The sequence below is a fragment of the Phocoena sinus genome, chromosome 12, assembly GCF_008692025.1.
Source record: "Phocoena sinus isolate mPhoSin1 chromosome 12, mPhoSin1.pri, whole genome shotgun sequence".
NCBI lineage: Eukaryota > Metazoa > Chordata > Mammalia > Artiodactyla > Phocoenidae > Phocoena > Phocoena sinus.
In genome coordinates this window covers 52,813,559-52,831,154 of record NC_045774.1, presented here as the reverse complement: position 1 = coordinate 52,831,154, position 17,596 = coordinate 52,813,559, and the positions used below count along the sequence as shown (strand labels likewise).

At 39.0% G+C, this 17,596-nt stretch overlaps 1 protein-coding gene across 7 annotated transcripts in view; it reads right to left on the bottom strand.

Annotated features, from left to right (window-relative positions):
- Positions 1-17,091, bottom strand: part of ATG5 (autophagy related 5) — a 118,556-nt gene extending 101,465 nt beyond the window's left edge. The window contains exons 1-3 of one of the 7 annotated variants that reach the window (XM_032651310.1): positions 16,490-17,091; positions 10,661-10,825; positions 2,073-2,200 (exon numbers count right to left, since the gene is read on the bottom strand). In XM_032651310.1, the coding sequence (XP_032507201.1) occupies positions 2,073-2,200; positions 10,661-10,768 (236 nt within the window). In that variant the 5' untranslated portion in view covers positions 10,769-10,825; positions 16,490-17,091. Of the gene's footprint in view, positions 1-2,072; positions 2,201-10,660; positions 10,826-16,233; positions 16,382-16,484 lie in introns of those variants that run through there. The other 6 variants (XM_032651306.1, XM_032651304.1, XM_032651303.1 and 3 more) reach the window with 6 other exon arrangements.
- Positions 17,092-17,596: the final 505 nt, after the last annotated feature.

Here is a 17,596-nt window from a genome sequence, read left to right as displayed (position 1 = left end):
ATGGCCACTGAGCCTACACATCCGGAGCCTGTGCTCTGCAACGGGAGAGGCCACAGCAGTGAGAGGCCCGCGTACTGAAAAAAAAAACCTAGGTTGGGTTTTTATTTAAGGTTATTATAAAGTCACATTTATTTGTTACCATCAAAATGGGTTCAGTGAGGGAGAATTTTCTTTTTAACATCTTTATTGGAGTATAGTTTCTTCACAATGTTGTGTTTGTTTCTGCTCTGTAACAAAGTGAATCAGCTATATGTATGCATGTGTACCCATGTTCCCTCCCTCTTGCGTCTCCCTTCCACCCTCCCTATCCCACCCCGAGGGAGAAATTTTTTACAAAAAAAATAATTACTTATATTTAGATGGCCTCAGACGTATCTACTTTAATTTAAAAAAAACAAATCCTTTACAGTTTGAGCTGGAAAACTGGTGCTCTGTGGTTTAATCACTGTCAGTGAATCTGTAGCCTCTCAATGCATGTAGAATTTGCTGGTTGGAAAATTTTGTGGGTTTTTTGGTTTTCTTTTTTCTTTTTCTCATAAAGGAATTTTTTTGTTTCAGCTATTAAAATTATTCCTTCCAGTTGTCTACAGATTTGAAACCTATTCATTGTAGAGAATAGGGACACCCCAGGTAAATAGGGCACAGTACATAAAGAGGTAGTAACAGGTTTTCCCTTTCAAAAGGCAAAATGATCCTGCATTGGAGTTGCCTTTCTGCCACATTCTTGATCTTATTTAACTTGTTTGGGATCTCATCTGCCATGGGACTGGCTTTGCTCAGGATATAGACCTGAGAATTTAAAGGACTGTCTCCAAGTGCATTGAGCTGATGGGACTTTGTTGCCTAATATTTTAGGGTTTCGTTTTAACTATTTTTTCCTACTCCTCTCATTAGCCTATGACATCTTGTAAATACTCTGAAGATAGTTCTCCAAGTTCCTTCTGGTATATTTCATTGGGAATTGGAAATTGGCCGTGCACTCAAAGTATGCACAAGTGAACAGATCGGGAAACGAGACTTCTCACCTGCAAATGGTATTATGCTGTACTTCGTAACACCAAACACAGCTGTGCTGAGTTATTGGTGTGACTCTTTAAGGATTGTCTTCTACCAGATATTTATGCCACATTGTAGGAAGAGTTGCATTTGTCTGGTTCACTCCTTAGCTTGGTGCATGACACGGTAGGCACCGAATGATGTCGATAAATGAATTTACATGTATATTGAGGATGTACAGGGCATTTTAAGCCATGGTATCCATGCGGATATGAAAGTGTAACTTCACTGGAAATACAAAGCCAAGTAGAAATAGTCTGATGGTCAGTGAAAGAGACTAGTCAGTCTAGAAATACATACTAGTGTGTAGAATTATATTTCTCTCCCGCCTTGGCCTTCTCATATAATACAACTAGGTATTCTAAACAGTTAAATAAGTCAACTAAATTCAGTTCCTCTGGACATTCTTATGACATAGGATGAAAAGGAAAAACAAAAATTTAATATGTGATAGGGATGTCTTTTTAAGTAGGTGTAAAATGGTTGAATTATTTAATATAGAGTCAGGGATGGCTGTTTTTAAACAAAGTTGGATACTAAGATAAATTATGTATGTCTTAAAGGTTTAAATATAAAGAAATAAAATAAGTTTCATACTAAAAAAAAAAAAAAAGATGCCCCTTTAGGTAATCATGTGTATATAAAGTTCTGTTTATAAAGATTTTAGAGATAGAAACAAAACTGAATAGTGTCACAGAGTGACTTATTCATAAGGGCGTTTTAAATATACGCTTAAAAAAATAAAAAACTAAAACTCCATAACCAAATATACTATTATGCCATATAAAAAAAATCTATTGATGAAAATATACAAATCTGTCCAGTCTCCCATGCATCCAAATAGAAGACAGAAATATTGCCAATAAAATATTCCAGCATTGGTTTAAAATTCACTGTATTATAGAGCTAGACTAGTGATTTCTTGTATAGAACTTTTAAAAAACTGCTTCAAGGCACTATACCTTCTTAAAGCTAGTATATACTCAATGCTTAATAATGCAGAAAAATTCACTCACCATTTCAGTGGTGTGCCTTCATATTCAAACCATATCTCACTAATGTCTTCTTGTCTCATAACCTTCTGAAAGTGCTTTTTCACTTTGTCAGTTACCAACGTCAAATAACTTACTCTTGGCAAAAGCAACTGAAATGAAAATTTGTAAACCATATTTATTTATTATTTTTTCAAAAAGAAATATACTAAATAGGTTTTCTAATATATTTTGAATATTCTGAAAAACAACCATTTTCTTTGCATTATTTTGAATATTCCACACAATGTCAACTGCTTTTTATAGAAAATCAAAGGCTAAAGGCTAAGATGTTTTAAAATTTCTTATGAGGTCATTACTTATGTATAGCTTATAAGATAAATGCCTAGAATAATAAACAACACAAGTCTATGTGCAATCTTTCTGTAATACTTTTTTCCAAATAAAAATACAACGCAATCAGATGTCATACTATTTAGGATACTTATTAGTTCTATCAAATTTAACTTAAAAATTAATATGATTCACCTGAGTTAATTCAACTTCTGAGAAGATAATCAACTCAGTCTAATGTACACCTTGACTTATCAATCAGGACTTCTCAACTGGTCCATCACATTTTGATAATCTACTGTGTACTGGCTTAGTTGCAGTGAAGAACACCAAGACAAGGACATAATCTATCCTTTTCTATGAGGCTAAAATAAAGTGGAGGCTAAAAACAAAACAAAATAAAGAAAACTCATAAAAAGTACTTAAAAAATACTTCATGGCAGCAATAGAAAGACCTTTGAAGGTGGAATAGAAATTTTCATTTGATAAACAGTGAAGCCTACTATGATACCATTAATGGCATGATGAAAAACAGTACTTGAGGAATATTCTAGCCATTGTATGTAAAAATTGCAATAAGGTAAGATTCTAGACAGGAAATCTGTTAAGGAAACATTACATGAGATGAGAAAGAAGGAATGGAAAAGTGGGGGAGGTCTGGAAGTCAGAACAGATTTTTGTGATTACTAATGAAGAAATCTCAAGGAGAGAGGTAAGTTAGATGACTGACTTTTGAGCTACACATTTAAATATTTAAATGCAATGAAGTACAAGCTTAGAGTATAATGCTGGTAGACTGATGATCCTCCCACTGTCAATCAACTCCCTCAATCTATCCTTATGGAGGCTGGACCTACTTGGACTCTGGAGAGAGAAAAGTCTGGAAAGGAACACTGAGGTTGGTAAAGCCTCAACTGGAATAATATGAAGGCTGTCAGCGATTTTCCCCTAGGAAAGGTACCGAGAAAGAAAACATAAAAGAGCAAGAATTTATTTAAAGAACCTACAAGTAGATAAAAGGAGGAAACTGGCAAAAATTCATGTACTTTCCTCCTTTGCAGCAGACTCTCTAGCCATTTCTTGTTTTCCTAAGCTTCTGTCTTCTTTTGCTGGTAAAACTGTTTTGTTACTCTCTTTCAGCTGCTTCTGTGAGTGTAACTCTGCATCCGTTTTCATGCTGCATATTCAAGGTTATGTCTTTTGATCAGTAAATTAAGTAGAATTATGTAGCAGGCTGGGAAATATATACAAAGAGAAATATTCTGGTTAAAGGGACTCTGATACTTAATCACTGAAGATCAAGGTAACAGGCCCCAGTTAGGTAAGGGAACACGACAGTAGTCCTAGGAGCTACAGGGTACAGGGGTATGGGCAGTAGTTGGCATGCTCCAGTATGGAATAAAAGGTACTAATACTAGGAACAAGGTGTTGGATAGCTGTGTGGATTCAACAGAACATAAGTTCCTCTTTTATGAAGAAAAAACTAGAATGTGATTAGGGAAGAAAAAAAAAGGAAACTAATACTATGTATAAAGAAAAGCACTAGCTGTTTTACAGGCAGAATTATTATCACCTCTATTTTATATACAGCTTAAATAACTTGCCAAAACCATATTCTATTAAATAAATGGCAAAGAAATGATTCATTAGAGTCAGAAATGACAGAATCAAGTACAGAAGTATCATGGACAGTCTCTAAGAAATTAAAATAGCACGGTAAATTAGCCATTTTTAAAAAATAAATAAGTATGGTCTATTAGTCCAATAGTTCTATGTTAGTAAGTCAAGGACTTTAATTTAAAATGTCTGTTGGGCATTGCATAGCTATCTATTCTGTAGAGAATGATATTACCCTATGGAGATCATAGGAAGGAAGATATATCAGGACTAAATGAGTATGGATATCAACTCCTGATTTTGGAAAGAGCTGTACTACATGCATAGGGTTCAACCAAATATGCTGAAAAATTCACAAATGCTTTTCATGAAACAAAAACTTATTTACAATAAGGAATGAGGAACATTAGAATGTAAGCTCCAGTAAGACAGGGGTTTTCATCTGTTTTGTTCATTGCTAACTAACATTCCCAATGCCCAAAATCGTGCCTGCTTCATAGCAGGCATACAATAAATATTTGCTGAATGAATCAGAGATGCAAAAGGTTAAGTGGGGCAAAAGGTCAAAAGTGATAAATTGTAAAAGAATGCTCATTCTTCAGACAGAAGGTACACTAAAATGTAGCTGGAATCTTCTGTCCTAAATTAGCCTGTGTGAGTAATCAGTAACTAACATAAATATCTGTACATAGTAGCACTAAGAAATAACTAGAGTAGGTATAGATACTTTATCTAGTAAATATTTAAATAGGTAAAAAGGGAGAGAAAATAACAGCAAAAAGACATCACCCTACCTTCTACATCCAGATTGTATCACATAAGGTTTTTCTTTGGTGTATCAAATTGGTTTACTTCAAGTTCATTTTTAAAAATTGTGGTAAAATATACCTCGTGTTAAATTTACCAGGTTAACCATTTTAAGTGTATAGTTCAGTGGCATTAAGTACGTCCACACTGCTGTGCAACTATCACCACTGTCCCTCTCCGGAACTTTTCATCATCCCAAACTCGAACGCTGTACCTATTAAACAGTAATTCCCCCGTTCTCCTCTTCCCCCCGGCCCTTTGTAATCACTTTTTTACTTTCTGTCTCTTTGAATTAGACCATTCTAGGTACCTCATCTAAATGCAATCATAAAATATTTGTCCTTTTGTGTCTGGCTTATTTCACTTTGATTAATGTCTTCAAGGTTCTTTAAGTTCTTTTAATACAAAAAGGATTAACCCCCCCGGGGACACTGTCCACTACGTGGACTCTGTCATTCCCTTATTCCTCATTCAGCACTGTCAAGTACTCAGTATGACACAAGTAATTCATTTTTTTTTCTGTACAGCTTATAAGTAATACATGTTTTACATAGTTGTATAGACTACTTATGTTTCAGAAAAAAAGTGCCCGTAATATTATTTGTTTACACCAAATCCTATTTTGTCCAACAATTTTCAATTATAAAATTAGAGATTCACTTATCTAAAAACAGAATTAAAATACACTAGAATTCTGTCCCATTTCAATGTGTGAGGCATCACACTAGGTGATGAGGATAGAGCACTGAATGAGACAAAGAATTCTTCCCCTCATGGAGCTTACAGGCTTGAGAGACAGACAGTAAAAACAAAATTACAAATACGATGAATGCAAAGAGGAAGTAAAGAACGTTATAGAAGCAAGTAGCAAAGAAATTTAACCCAACCTAGGAGCCCAGGGAAGCCTTGACAGGAAGTCAATTTTAAGGCAAGGGTCAAAAAGGAAACAGGAATGAACCAAACATGCGTTGGTGTGGACGTCTGGGTGTGAGTAGGGGTGGGAGATACTGTTGCTCCTTCCAGCAGAGGGAACTGCAAGAAGGCATGGCATGAATACTGAAGGACAAAGACTGGCACGTGAGGAATTATAAGAAGTTGAATACAACAGGACTGTAGAGGTTTAGGACAGAATAATACTGAAAAAGCAAGGGACCAGATCATGAAGAACCTTGCAAACTATATTAAGGATCCTAAAGACAATGAAAAGTCACTAAAGGTTTCTAGCTGGCAGGTGACAATGTCAGATACGTGTTCTGAAAAGATGACTCCAACTGCAGACTGGAAAATGGAAAGAGGGCAAGACTGAAACCAGGGAAATTAGTTAATACTATACAATACACTAGTTTTTTGTTGTTGTTGTTGTTTTATAAATTTATTTATTTATTTGACTGAGTTGGGTCTTCGTTGCTATGCACAGGGGCGAGAGGGGGCTACTCTTTGTTGCGCTGCGCGAGTTTCTCATTGCGGTGGCTTCTCTCATTGTGGAGCACGGGCTCTAGGCACGCGGGCTTCAGTAGTTGTGGCATGCGGGCTCAGTAGTTGTGGCTCGCGGGCTCTAGAGCACAGGCTCAGTAGTTGTGGCACACGGGCTTAGTTGCTCCGCAGCATGTGGGACCTTCGCAGACCGGGGCTCGAACCCGTGTCCCCCGCATTGGTAGGTGGATTCTTAACCACTGCGCCACCAGGGAAGTCCCAATACACTAGTTTTTAAATGGTGGCCTGAACTAGGCTGTATCAGTGGGTATGAAAGGAATCAGAAAAGCGTGAAATATTTGAGATGTAAAATCAGATGGACAAAGTTATGAATTAATGTCAGGGATACAGGAGAAGGAAGTATCAAAGCATGAGTCCCATATTAATTACTGTAAGAGTAATTAATTAGCTGGATGATAAAACAGGAAGGGAAGATGGCAGATAATCAGGTTTTCTGGAGTAAAGATGATAAGTCCAGTTTCAAACACACTCAGTTTGAGTTCCTTCAAGACATCTAAGTGAGGTTATCCAGCAGAAAGACATATAGGTCTGGAGCTCAGGAGAAAAATCCTGGGGAGCTGTCAATATAAAAATGTTCAACAAAGACATAAAAATGGAGTGAAAGCTCTGGGGCGGGGGAAGAACAGTGAAGTGGAAAAGAAAAAAAAAAAGGCAAAGCCCCAACAAATGCCAACACTGAGCAACAAGCAAAAGAGGTCCCCTGGCAAAGGGGACCGACCACAGAAGCAAAACCAGGAATGGGGCACTGCAGAACAATGGAGAAAACAGCCAATGACATCAAATAGTGCTGAGAGATCAAGCAAATGAAAGTTCTAAAACAGACTCTATGTCCGGTAAAAAAAAAAAAAAAAGATGTCATTAGTGACAGTGACAAGAACAGTTCTGTTGGAGTAGGGTGAAATATGATTACAGTGAAGTAAGTGATGGGAGATGGGAAGGAAACAATGAGTACAGACAGTCTTTTTAATAAGTCTGGCTGTGAAGGAAAAGCAAGCAGTTTAAAGGAGGATGGGGTCAACAGAGGGCTGTTTTAGGATAGATAGGATTTGAGACAATATAAATGCTGCAAAGAAGTCAGTAGATAGAAAAATTTGAAAGTAAAGTAAATAGAGAAGCAGGAGATGGGATCCAGAACACAGATGGAAGGCTGGGCCTTGTCTAGGAAGAAAGCACACCTCTTCCATTAAAACAGGAGAGAGGAGAAGTAAAAATATGTTGAGTGCAGATATGTTTTACAGACTTGGTGGCAGAAAGTTAAGGAAGGTCCTATTGTATGGTTTCAATTTCCTTTGTGAAGTAGAAAGTGAGGTCACCTGTCAAGAAAGATGAGGTCAGGACTCAGAGAAATAGTCCTAGCGGAGAAGAACAGAGACAGCTAACTAAGGAAACATAAAAGGAATGCTGGGAAGTGTTTAGGGTCCACTCAGATCGATGACCACATATCTGTGTGATTTCCTTTGGTAACAAGTCACAAACTATGAATGCAATTTAGTATGTATGTTTCATACTGGATAATCTAAATGAAAAGCAACAGTTCAAATGAATATAACAGAAACAACAAAAACAGAAAAGTTGCCTATTTTCTAACAAATTTCCTTCCTAATACTCCCTGTAAAATAAGATGTAATTCTCAATGATATACATATAGGATGATAGCTGAAAGATTTATACGGAGCCAACAAATAGACAGGAATATGTCTAACATTAACATGCTTCCCAATGGAAACAGGAAATTCCAGAAGACTATATGAATAATAATTTATAAATTTTGTACAAGTGGATATTTTTAAATCTAGTTTCTAAGAAATAAGCTATAAACATTAATAAAAATAAACTACATTCCCTTTCACCCATCCTTCCTGCACCTCCAGATGAACGTGAATGGACTCTTCAACCCTTGGTGACAACCCTGTTATGTTACCTCACCTGAACTTTGAGAATGTCTGGGAAAGAGGTCTACTGGCTCTCAGGCTATGATATTTTCATCTCATTTCATCCAGAATCTTTAAAATGTTATCATTATTATAACTCAAAGCAATTAAAAAATACATTCAAGTTTAATTTACAACCAAGAGACAGGTGAACTAAAATCATGTTGGCACTAAAATGCTCACCTATAATAATTCTAAGGGTAACCACTGCTACTGGTTTTGTATATTGTCTTTCTTATACTTAAGTACGTATGTGTTTATTAAGTATGTATGTATTTAAAGAACAAAATCTGAATTATGCTGCATGGTTTTAAAATCCACTTCTTTGTTTAATATTTATTATATGCCTATCACCCAATATTCTGCAAAAACATAATCACAATGACTATGTAAGAGTTTCTTTTGGGGGAAGAATTAGGAAGAATTCAAGAAAAAAATCAATTACTATTAGACAAAACAATCCTCTTCCTCCAACAGTTATCCCCTGTTACTCTTTGCCATTTTTAATTCGATTAGGAACAGACAGAAAACAACTTACCCTCTAGTTCTCACAACAGTCTTTTCATACTTAAACAGATTCATATATAAGGAAGGAAAAATGTTATATTCTTTACTTGGATTTTTTTTTAACTGCAGAAAGTGTGTCAAACATCATACTCTCATTTAAAAGTAAACAGTCTTAAATTATATATCTCTTAGTTTTTGCCACTTTGACCAACTGGACACATATACTCTTTTGTTTAGATACTATCAGAAAGCAACCCAAAGTTAAAAGTTTTCATTAAAATAGCAAAAGCTAGTGTGGAAACAACATAAATTATATCCTAACCCATGCTACAGGGGGAGAAGAGGAAAAATACATCTAACAAATGAAATGTCTCTAAAAATAAACTATGATCACACTTCATTTTTAACTATGGAAGTTTTTCTAAAGGCAGAAAATTGTTGAGGTTTCCAAAGTTAAAACGACTCAAATTTATAAATATAATCAGCTACGACTACCTAAATACTAGTACAAAAGACTGCCCAATTTCTCTGAAATTATCATTCATTAAGAAAACTCAGAGAATTTAAAACAAACCCCTAACATGGGTGTGGAGAGGCTTTCATGCCCTGAGTATCTATCATTTGCATGATCTATGCCAGATTCGAGAATGTGCAGAGAAAAATGCAAGTTCCTCTACCCAAAAATTTAGTGAATGGGCCCCTGAAGGAGCTTCTTCCAGCAGTCTGACTTCCCACAGCTGGAGAAGGCTGTGGAATACTGCTGCCTCTCCAACAGACAGGAATAAAGCCAAGCGCAAGCATTACTTAAGTGAAACAAGAGGACTTCCCTGGTGGCGCAGTGGTTAAGATCCGCCTCCCAATGCAGGGGACATGGGTTCGAGCCCTGGTCCGGGAAGATTCCACATGCTGCGGAGCAACTAAGCCCGTGTGCCACAACTACTGAGCCTGAGCTCTAGAGCTCGCGGGCCACAACTACTGAAGCCCTCGCACTTAGAGCCCGTGCTCCGCTACAAGAGAAGCCACTGCAATGAGAAGCCAGTGCGCCGCAATGAAGAGAAGCCCCCGCTCACCGCAACTAGAGAAAGCCTGCGCGCAGCAACGAAGACCCAATGCAGCCCAAAAAATTAATTAATTTTTTAAAAAAGCGAAACAAGAAATAATCCAGAACCACAGATACATTTCCACGTCTCCAGATCCTCCTGAGTAAACAATATTATGTGTACCTGAGATGAAAAGAAAAAACCTAAAATAACAATTGAGAATGTCTTTGCCTACTAGGGACTATTCAGTAAAAAGGCAAGATACTATTATCTCTGACTGACAGATGCTTATGTTTGGATCATATATATGCAGTTAGAAAAGAAAAAAAAGCAGACTAAAATCAGAAGATAATTGATACTCTTTTTTTTTAGAACAGATAATACACTAACTCAAACCTACAAGCCTATATACAGTGATTTATGTTATTAAACAATATATTTCATATAATCTATATTAGCTCATGAACATATGAAGTCACACACACATTCATATGTTCACTCAGCTTGCAAAAGGAATTTAAATAGTTGCTTTGAACCACCTAAATACAAAAGAATCAAGTCTGAACCTAGCATTTTCAAAATACCTTCCTGTTAAAAAACCACACATAACTTATGATTCATTATCATATACTATATACGCGTAAGAAAAAGAAAGTCAAGAAGGTCCCACATCAACACAACAGTGGTTTTTGCCTCTGAGTAGTAGGATTAGAGGTAATTCTTATTTCCTTCTTTTCGTAGATCTGTCTCCTAATTTTTTCCCACAATAAGCACATACTAATTGTATATAAAATGTTGAAAACCAGCCTCTAGGTTCTTAGAGCTTTATTTACAAAAATGGACAAAGTTATGGTATCCCATTTGCCACCATCAACATACTTACATAATATGGTTCTGCCTCCCGTTCAGTTATCTCATCCTGATAGAGGGTGAAGCAAGTTGGAATTCGTCCAAACCACACATCTCGAAGCACATCTTTGTCATCTGTCATTCTTCCAGTGGTTAAAGCAGTACATATAGGCTAAATTCTTTTCCAGCCAAAGCCAAACTGAAAATAAAACAAAGAGTATTAGATCCTTGCAGGTATAAATGAACCTGCTCCAAAACAAAGAAAGATTATAGGAAAAAAAGAATGCATACAGATTATTCACTTCAAAAAACTCCGTGATGGGCATTCTTTAGAATGAACGCAAAAATCAGTACAACAAATTCTAAATGTGGAGCTATTATTTATTTAAAGAGATCACGGAAGTAACCATTTCAAAATTACATATACAACTAATGAACCACAGCCAAAGTGAAATTATACTTGCATCATTCTCTCAAGCCCCAAAAGTCTACCGCTTATCTAAAGTGAACTCTTTACCTATAACTTCTCTGTGTCTCAGTTTTCTCATCTGTAAAATGGGAATAAGAGCACTGACCACATAAGATAGATATGAAAATTAAATTAATACATGTAGAACACTTAGAACAATGCCTATAACACAGTACTATAAAATGTATTTATCATCATAATTTATAGAACCAACCAGAGCATGGCTCAAAAAATGTTCAAAAGTCAAAGATTTTAAGAACTTATTATAATCAAAAGCATTATTTAGTGTAAACTGGAATTATGAGAGTAAAGGAAAATAACTAAAAATTATACATTGAACACTGCTAATAACATTCAATAGAGAGTCAATAAATATTTGATCATTTGATATGCCCAGCTCTGTGGCAGGTGCTGAGGGCATACAAGATGAAGATGATGATGATGATGGTGGTGATAACAACTTTTTTAAAACCTCAGGCATTGCCTAGAAGGTATTATTTACAAATCTGCTAAACATACCATGCACTTTCATGTCCTTTGCATGGCTTTGCTCATGCCGGTGGTTTCTTACCCTAAAGTAGCCTTCCCCACCTCGCCTTCCAACTTACACATCATTCAGGACACTGCTCAAAATAGCCTTTCTTCTATGCATGAATCAGACAGAACCCCTGTTACCTCACTGTGCCTTTACTTTTCCTCTACTACAGCAGGATTTCCAATCTCATATTTTTTCCATCATACCATACTTACTGCCAAACATCCCTTCCAATTCCAAAATGTCCACGGTTATAACTAAATATTACTTTGTGAGAGCTTTCATAATGCAGGAGGGGAAGAAGTTAAATATTAACAGAACCTATAGTGCTCAGGGAAGAATCTTAAAAGATATTGAACTTGAAGAATGGGTAGAATATGGACAGACAAAAAGAAGACAAATATTCCAAGCAAGGCAAAATAGCATCAGCAAAGGCAGGAAGTGGCAGGCGCAGTATGTGTACCAACTTTTAAGGAAACTTTGTGTTGGGAGGAGTAGTAGATAATGAAAGAGCTGAGCTGTGACACGTTTTACTATCATACCTGATCCTAGGTAAGTCACTTTACTTCACTAAGTCTAAATTTCCTTACCTGTAAAAGTCACCAGGTTGTTCTAGAAAAAAAAAAAGTCTATAAAGTATTTGACATGGTAATGGACACAGCATGTGCTGAGAAATAAAAGCAATTATTATTCTTTTAATGTCAAATTTGTAAATATAAAATGTAACTGGATCATGAAGTACACCAAATAGAAAATTGTGGGTTTTCAATTTCATCCAACAAGCCTACAACGCGCAGGCTCAGTGGCCATGGCTCACGGGCCCAGCCGCTCCGCGGCATGTGGGATCCTCCCACACCGGGGCACGAACCCGTGTCCCCTGCATCGGTAGGCGGACTCTCAACCACTGCGCCACCAGGGAAGCCCCTACAAAGGTTTTATAATGGTGAAACAAAAACAATTATCTGGTAGTAGTGCACGAAAGGGGATCCAGAGCCAGAGAGAGGCTAGCCAGGAAGCGATTTCAGCAACTAAGGCATATAATGAGTGCCGGACCTAGACTGGTAGCAGTGGATTGATGAGAGACAGGAGGGCTTTCCAAGGAAGAATGAATAGAAGTTGGTAAAAAGACTGGCTGAGGGACAAAGAACAAGGACAGAGAAGATTTAAATGCTTACAGCAGGCTATACAGTAAAGTAGTTAAGGGGTTTTGAAATCAGACTGACATGGGTTTCAACCCTGACTTCCACATATAAGCTGTATGTCCTTGGACAACAAACCTGACATCTCTAAACCTCATATCTATAAACTGAAGATAATTCTAATTTCACAGGGTTGTTGGGTATTTAGCACCTAGTAACCAACCACTGGAAAAATGGTAAATGTATTTAATACATGGTTTCCCTGTGCTTCCATGGCCCCTCTGCTTGAATACCCTTTGCCCCTTCTCTTGGCCAACTCTTAATCCTCTTTTAAGAGTCAGCTTAGGGCTTCCCTGGTGGCGCAGTGGTTGAGAATCTGCCTGCTAATGCAGGGGACACGGGTTCGAGCCCTGGTCTGGGAGGATCCCACATGCCGCAGAGCAACTAGGCCCGTGAGCCACAACTACTGAGCCTGCGCGTCTGGAGCCTGTGCTCCGCAACAAGAGAGGCCGCGATAGTGAGAGGCCCGCGCACCGCGATGAAGAGTGGCCCCCGCTTGCCACAACTAGAGAAAGCCCTCGCACAGAAACGAAGACCCAACACAGCAAAAATAAATTAAAAAAAAAAAAAAAAAGAGTCAGCTTAACATTAACTCCTTGAGAAGCTTTCCACTAAGCAAACTATAATCTAATTACTTCTGTTATTATATCTTTATTGTTATATGGTATAACAATGAATTGCAGCTGTGTATCTTATCTGTCTCTTGCCCCTCCCCACACTGACCTGTCAGTTCCTTGACAGCAGAAACTGAGTCATATATACCTTGGTATCCAGGATGTTAGCATAATCAGCACATAACAGGCTCTGGAATTTTTGTTAAACAATTGGAAAATATATAAATAAATAAAATGTGTAAATCCAAAAGTTGTACTAGCTACTTAAGAGACTTTTCCACCTAAACTCTTTCCTAAATCTGTACAATCACACTTCATATTCAGCGAATTTCACTATTTTTCCCTCTCATACATATACTACAATATCAACATCATGCATCCAACTTGAAGGCAATGTTTTGGAAGAATAGAAATCCCAACCCATGATGCAGTCTACTAGAAGTAAGCTTTCTGAGGGCAGGGACTACCTCTTGACTGCTGTATTCTCTGCATCTAATTCATGGCCTGGAAAAGAGGCAGGTGCCCAACCAACAACACTTAGCAAACAGCACAGTGAGTATGATAAAAATATTGGGTTGGCCAAAAAGTTCGTTTGGGTTTTTCCGTAACCTGTTACAGAAACCTGAATGAACTTTTTGACCAACCCAATATAATGCACAATTAACAGTCCCTTTTACACTACAAACCAAGAAAGGCTAACCTACTACCTGAAGCTGTTTTGCTGACAAAATCCCCAACTACTCATAAATTACTTAAAATATCAAATACCTACTTAGTAAATTTGTAAACATCTGGCTGGTCTCCCTTTAAATTCATGAACACTGACCTCAAAAGTGGGCTCTGAGTATTGCCCAGTATTCTCATACTTCCCTAGTCCATTTATTCTTCCACTGTCCTAAATCAACTCCCCCTCCTCAAATTTACACATCTCCTTCCTCACTCTCTCTCAGCTAATGACCTGGCTTTCTATTTCCTTCTATCTGGTTACTGAGGATCACTGGTTCTGAACAGGGGTTTTAAGGAACAGCCCCACCTCCACCCTAGGGGATAGGTCATAACTCCCTCCAATCTCCAAATGCTGAAGTGCCCCACGGTCCTTGAACCCTGCCTTTGGAGATCTCTCAGAGCTTTAAATATCACTTACACATTAACAATTCCCACATTTACATCTTCAGCCTAGACTTCTCTTCTGAACTCCAGTTTCATACATACTACTGTATACTGACATTTCATTTGAAAATTCAGCAAGTACAAAACTGAAAATGATTGCAGATCTTCCTCCCTCCTCTCCCTATTACTCTGTGATCTTCCCCAAATCACTGAGTGGTAACTCCATTCTTTAGCTTCTCAGGCCATAAATCTGGGAGTCATCCATGACCCCTCTTCACACTTGATGGCTCTAGCTTAGATATAAATCTAGAATCTGGCCATTTCTCACCACCTCCACTCTTACCACACTGATCCAAGTCACCTTGACCTTTAACCCAGATAAATGCAATGGCCTACCAACAGAGGTCTCAATGTTTCTGCCCTTGCTGCAGAGAGACAACAAAGTAATCAGAAAAATCCTTTAAAACAGAAGTCAGATCAGTTCACTCCTTGACTCAAAACCCCACCATCTCATTCAAAGTAAAAACTAAAGTCTTACAAGGTGTTAGCAGGCCCTATATGACCCGACCCCACTCTGACCTGCTTATCTACTTTTCTCCGCAACTTGCTCCCCCAGTTCCAGCCAAACTCGCTGATGTGCTCCCGCCTCAGGGACTTTGTGGTTGCTCTGATGGCCCTCTCCACTACATCCACGGGCACCCTTCTTTATCACTATTAGGTCTCTGCTCAAATGTCATCTTTTCTAAGGCCACCACTATAATTTCCCATGCATGCTACCAGCACTCCCCATTCCCCTTCATTACTTATTTTTTCTCCGTGGCACTTTTCACTACCTGACACATATTTTAATTAATTTTTAAATTAATGTCTCCCCCCTCAACCCTCAAAGTGAACTTCATGATGGCAGGGGTTTTTATTGTCTTCCTCACTGTTTACTGTTTTGTTTACTTTTTGTTCAGTGCCTGGCACATAACTAGCACTTAGTATCTGTTAAATTAATAAAGTGAACCTGCACTTGAAGCTTGTACCTTATTCTAAAAACTCTTAACCATATAGTACCATTCTGTTCACTTTCCCCAATTTTAATCAGCATACATTTGAGGATCAAAGCACCTACTTAAATCCAATATAAAATTCTAAAATTTCCCTCCACTGCTACCCTCAGCCCAACATCTTTACTTTCAAATTCAAAATTCAACCAACAACTCCCTTTATGGAAAACACAAAATAAGTCCGTTCAGATCCAAGTACACACAGTCCCAAACACTGAAATTTATCAAGTAAACTCCGGAAGGCCTTGGAAATTCAGTGCTGTTTGATAGCCTCTGGGTTCCGATTCTTGCTGAAAACATGCTGTGCCTCCCCATCCCTCAGAAAAATCTAGAACCAGTCCACTTTCCCTAGGTTCCCCAAGTTCAGGTGTGACTTGAAAATAATCCAAACTATAAAGTATGTGAAAGTGCTCTGCCAAGGGAAAATGTCTTTGTTGGCACTAAATATTATTATTAAAATGAGACAATGAATGCGCCTGAGAAGATAAATTGGGGAGAAACCCCACCGATTTCGGATAGAATCGAACTTGCTGTAAAAATAACTATGATCTAAATAACTAACTATTCCACGAAAAATGGAGGTCCCGAACTAAACTCTAGAGCCTGCGACGAGACCCAAGCTTCCCACCTTAGTAAGGAATAGACGTATTCCCCGAAAGACCGCGCAGGCTACACCCTCCAGCCGGCACTAGGGCTCCGAGGTCGGCGCTCTGCCAACGCCACATCCCCCGGAGGAACCACCTTCACCCGCCACCACGTCCCGGGGGAGCGCTCCTCTCGCCGCACACGCCCCCTCCTTCTTACCACACCTACCTAGCACTTCCCCAACCCTCTTCCTCCCGGCATTTCCTCACACTGGGGTGACAGACACACACATACCCTACCAGAAGCTCAGGCTTCTCCTCCGCCTTTCTGCACCGGTGAGGACGCTCGGGTCTCGGGCTCTGGCTGGGCGGCGGCAGAGAGCGCCAGACACACAACCCCGCAGAGGTGCACCAGACTGGAGTCCCGCTGGCCCGCGCAGCCGCAGAAGGCACCAGCGCGGAGGTCGGAGTCGAACCCTGCTGCACTTCCGCCCTCCCGTACCCAGCGAAGACAGCCTGCAGCGCCGCGGAGCTCTAGAAGCCCACCGCAAGTGCAGTCACCCTCGGCGCCCGGAGATGACGTCACGGGGCCCCACGTGGCCCGCACTCCGCTCTCCCAGTTCGGCCCAACCCCGTGAGGAGGCTGGAGCCGCGCTTGAGCATGCGCGGACAGAGCAGAGAGCGTGAATGTTCGGTCAAACCCCTGGCAAGTTCCCCGCTTCTACCCTCTTCCGAGAGTCCTGGGCTTTTGGCATAGTCATTGTTGTTTAGTGAGGTTAATATAACAGTTCCGTGAGAGCAGAGAGTTTTACAAATAATGAGTCACTGCCTCACTAGATCTTCATCGCAGCATCCCTGTCCTGGCTTCACACAGTAAAATTAATAAAACGTTGGTTTTCAAAGTGTTTTCATATATCTATTTTCTCATTTGATCTTCTCCACTTTGTCAGAGCCACAGAACGGATTAAGAGCCGCATTTAACAAAAGACTAAAATACTTGAATACTGAAGCCCAGCCATCCCTCCAATTGTAAGTACCTGTGTCTTCCTGTTGGTGAAAATGACAAGCAATTAGTCAATTTACTCCTAAAAAGTGTTTGCATTAGGTCTATCCAGAAATCTTAGCAGGCATTTAGCGTTTTTCTCTTCATTACACATGGCTTTCAACATAATGCTATGCATGCCAAGTGAATACCACTGTGCTGAGACTCGATAGGTTCCTGATAAGTGGGAAGACTAGGAGAATCCTAGTATTAGCCACAGGATCCTTTTTAAAGGAAGAATCTTCTAGGAATTCCCTGGCTGTCCAGTGGTTAGGACTCCACGCTTTCACTGCTTGAGGGCGTGGGTTCAATCCCTGGTCAGGGAACTAAGATCCCACAGGCCCGTGCAGCGCAGCCAAAAAAAA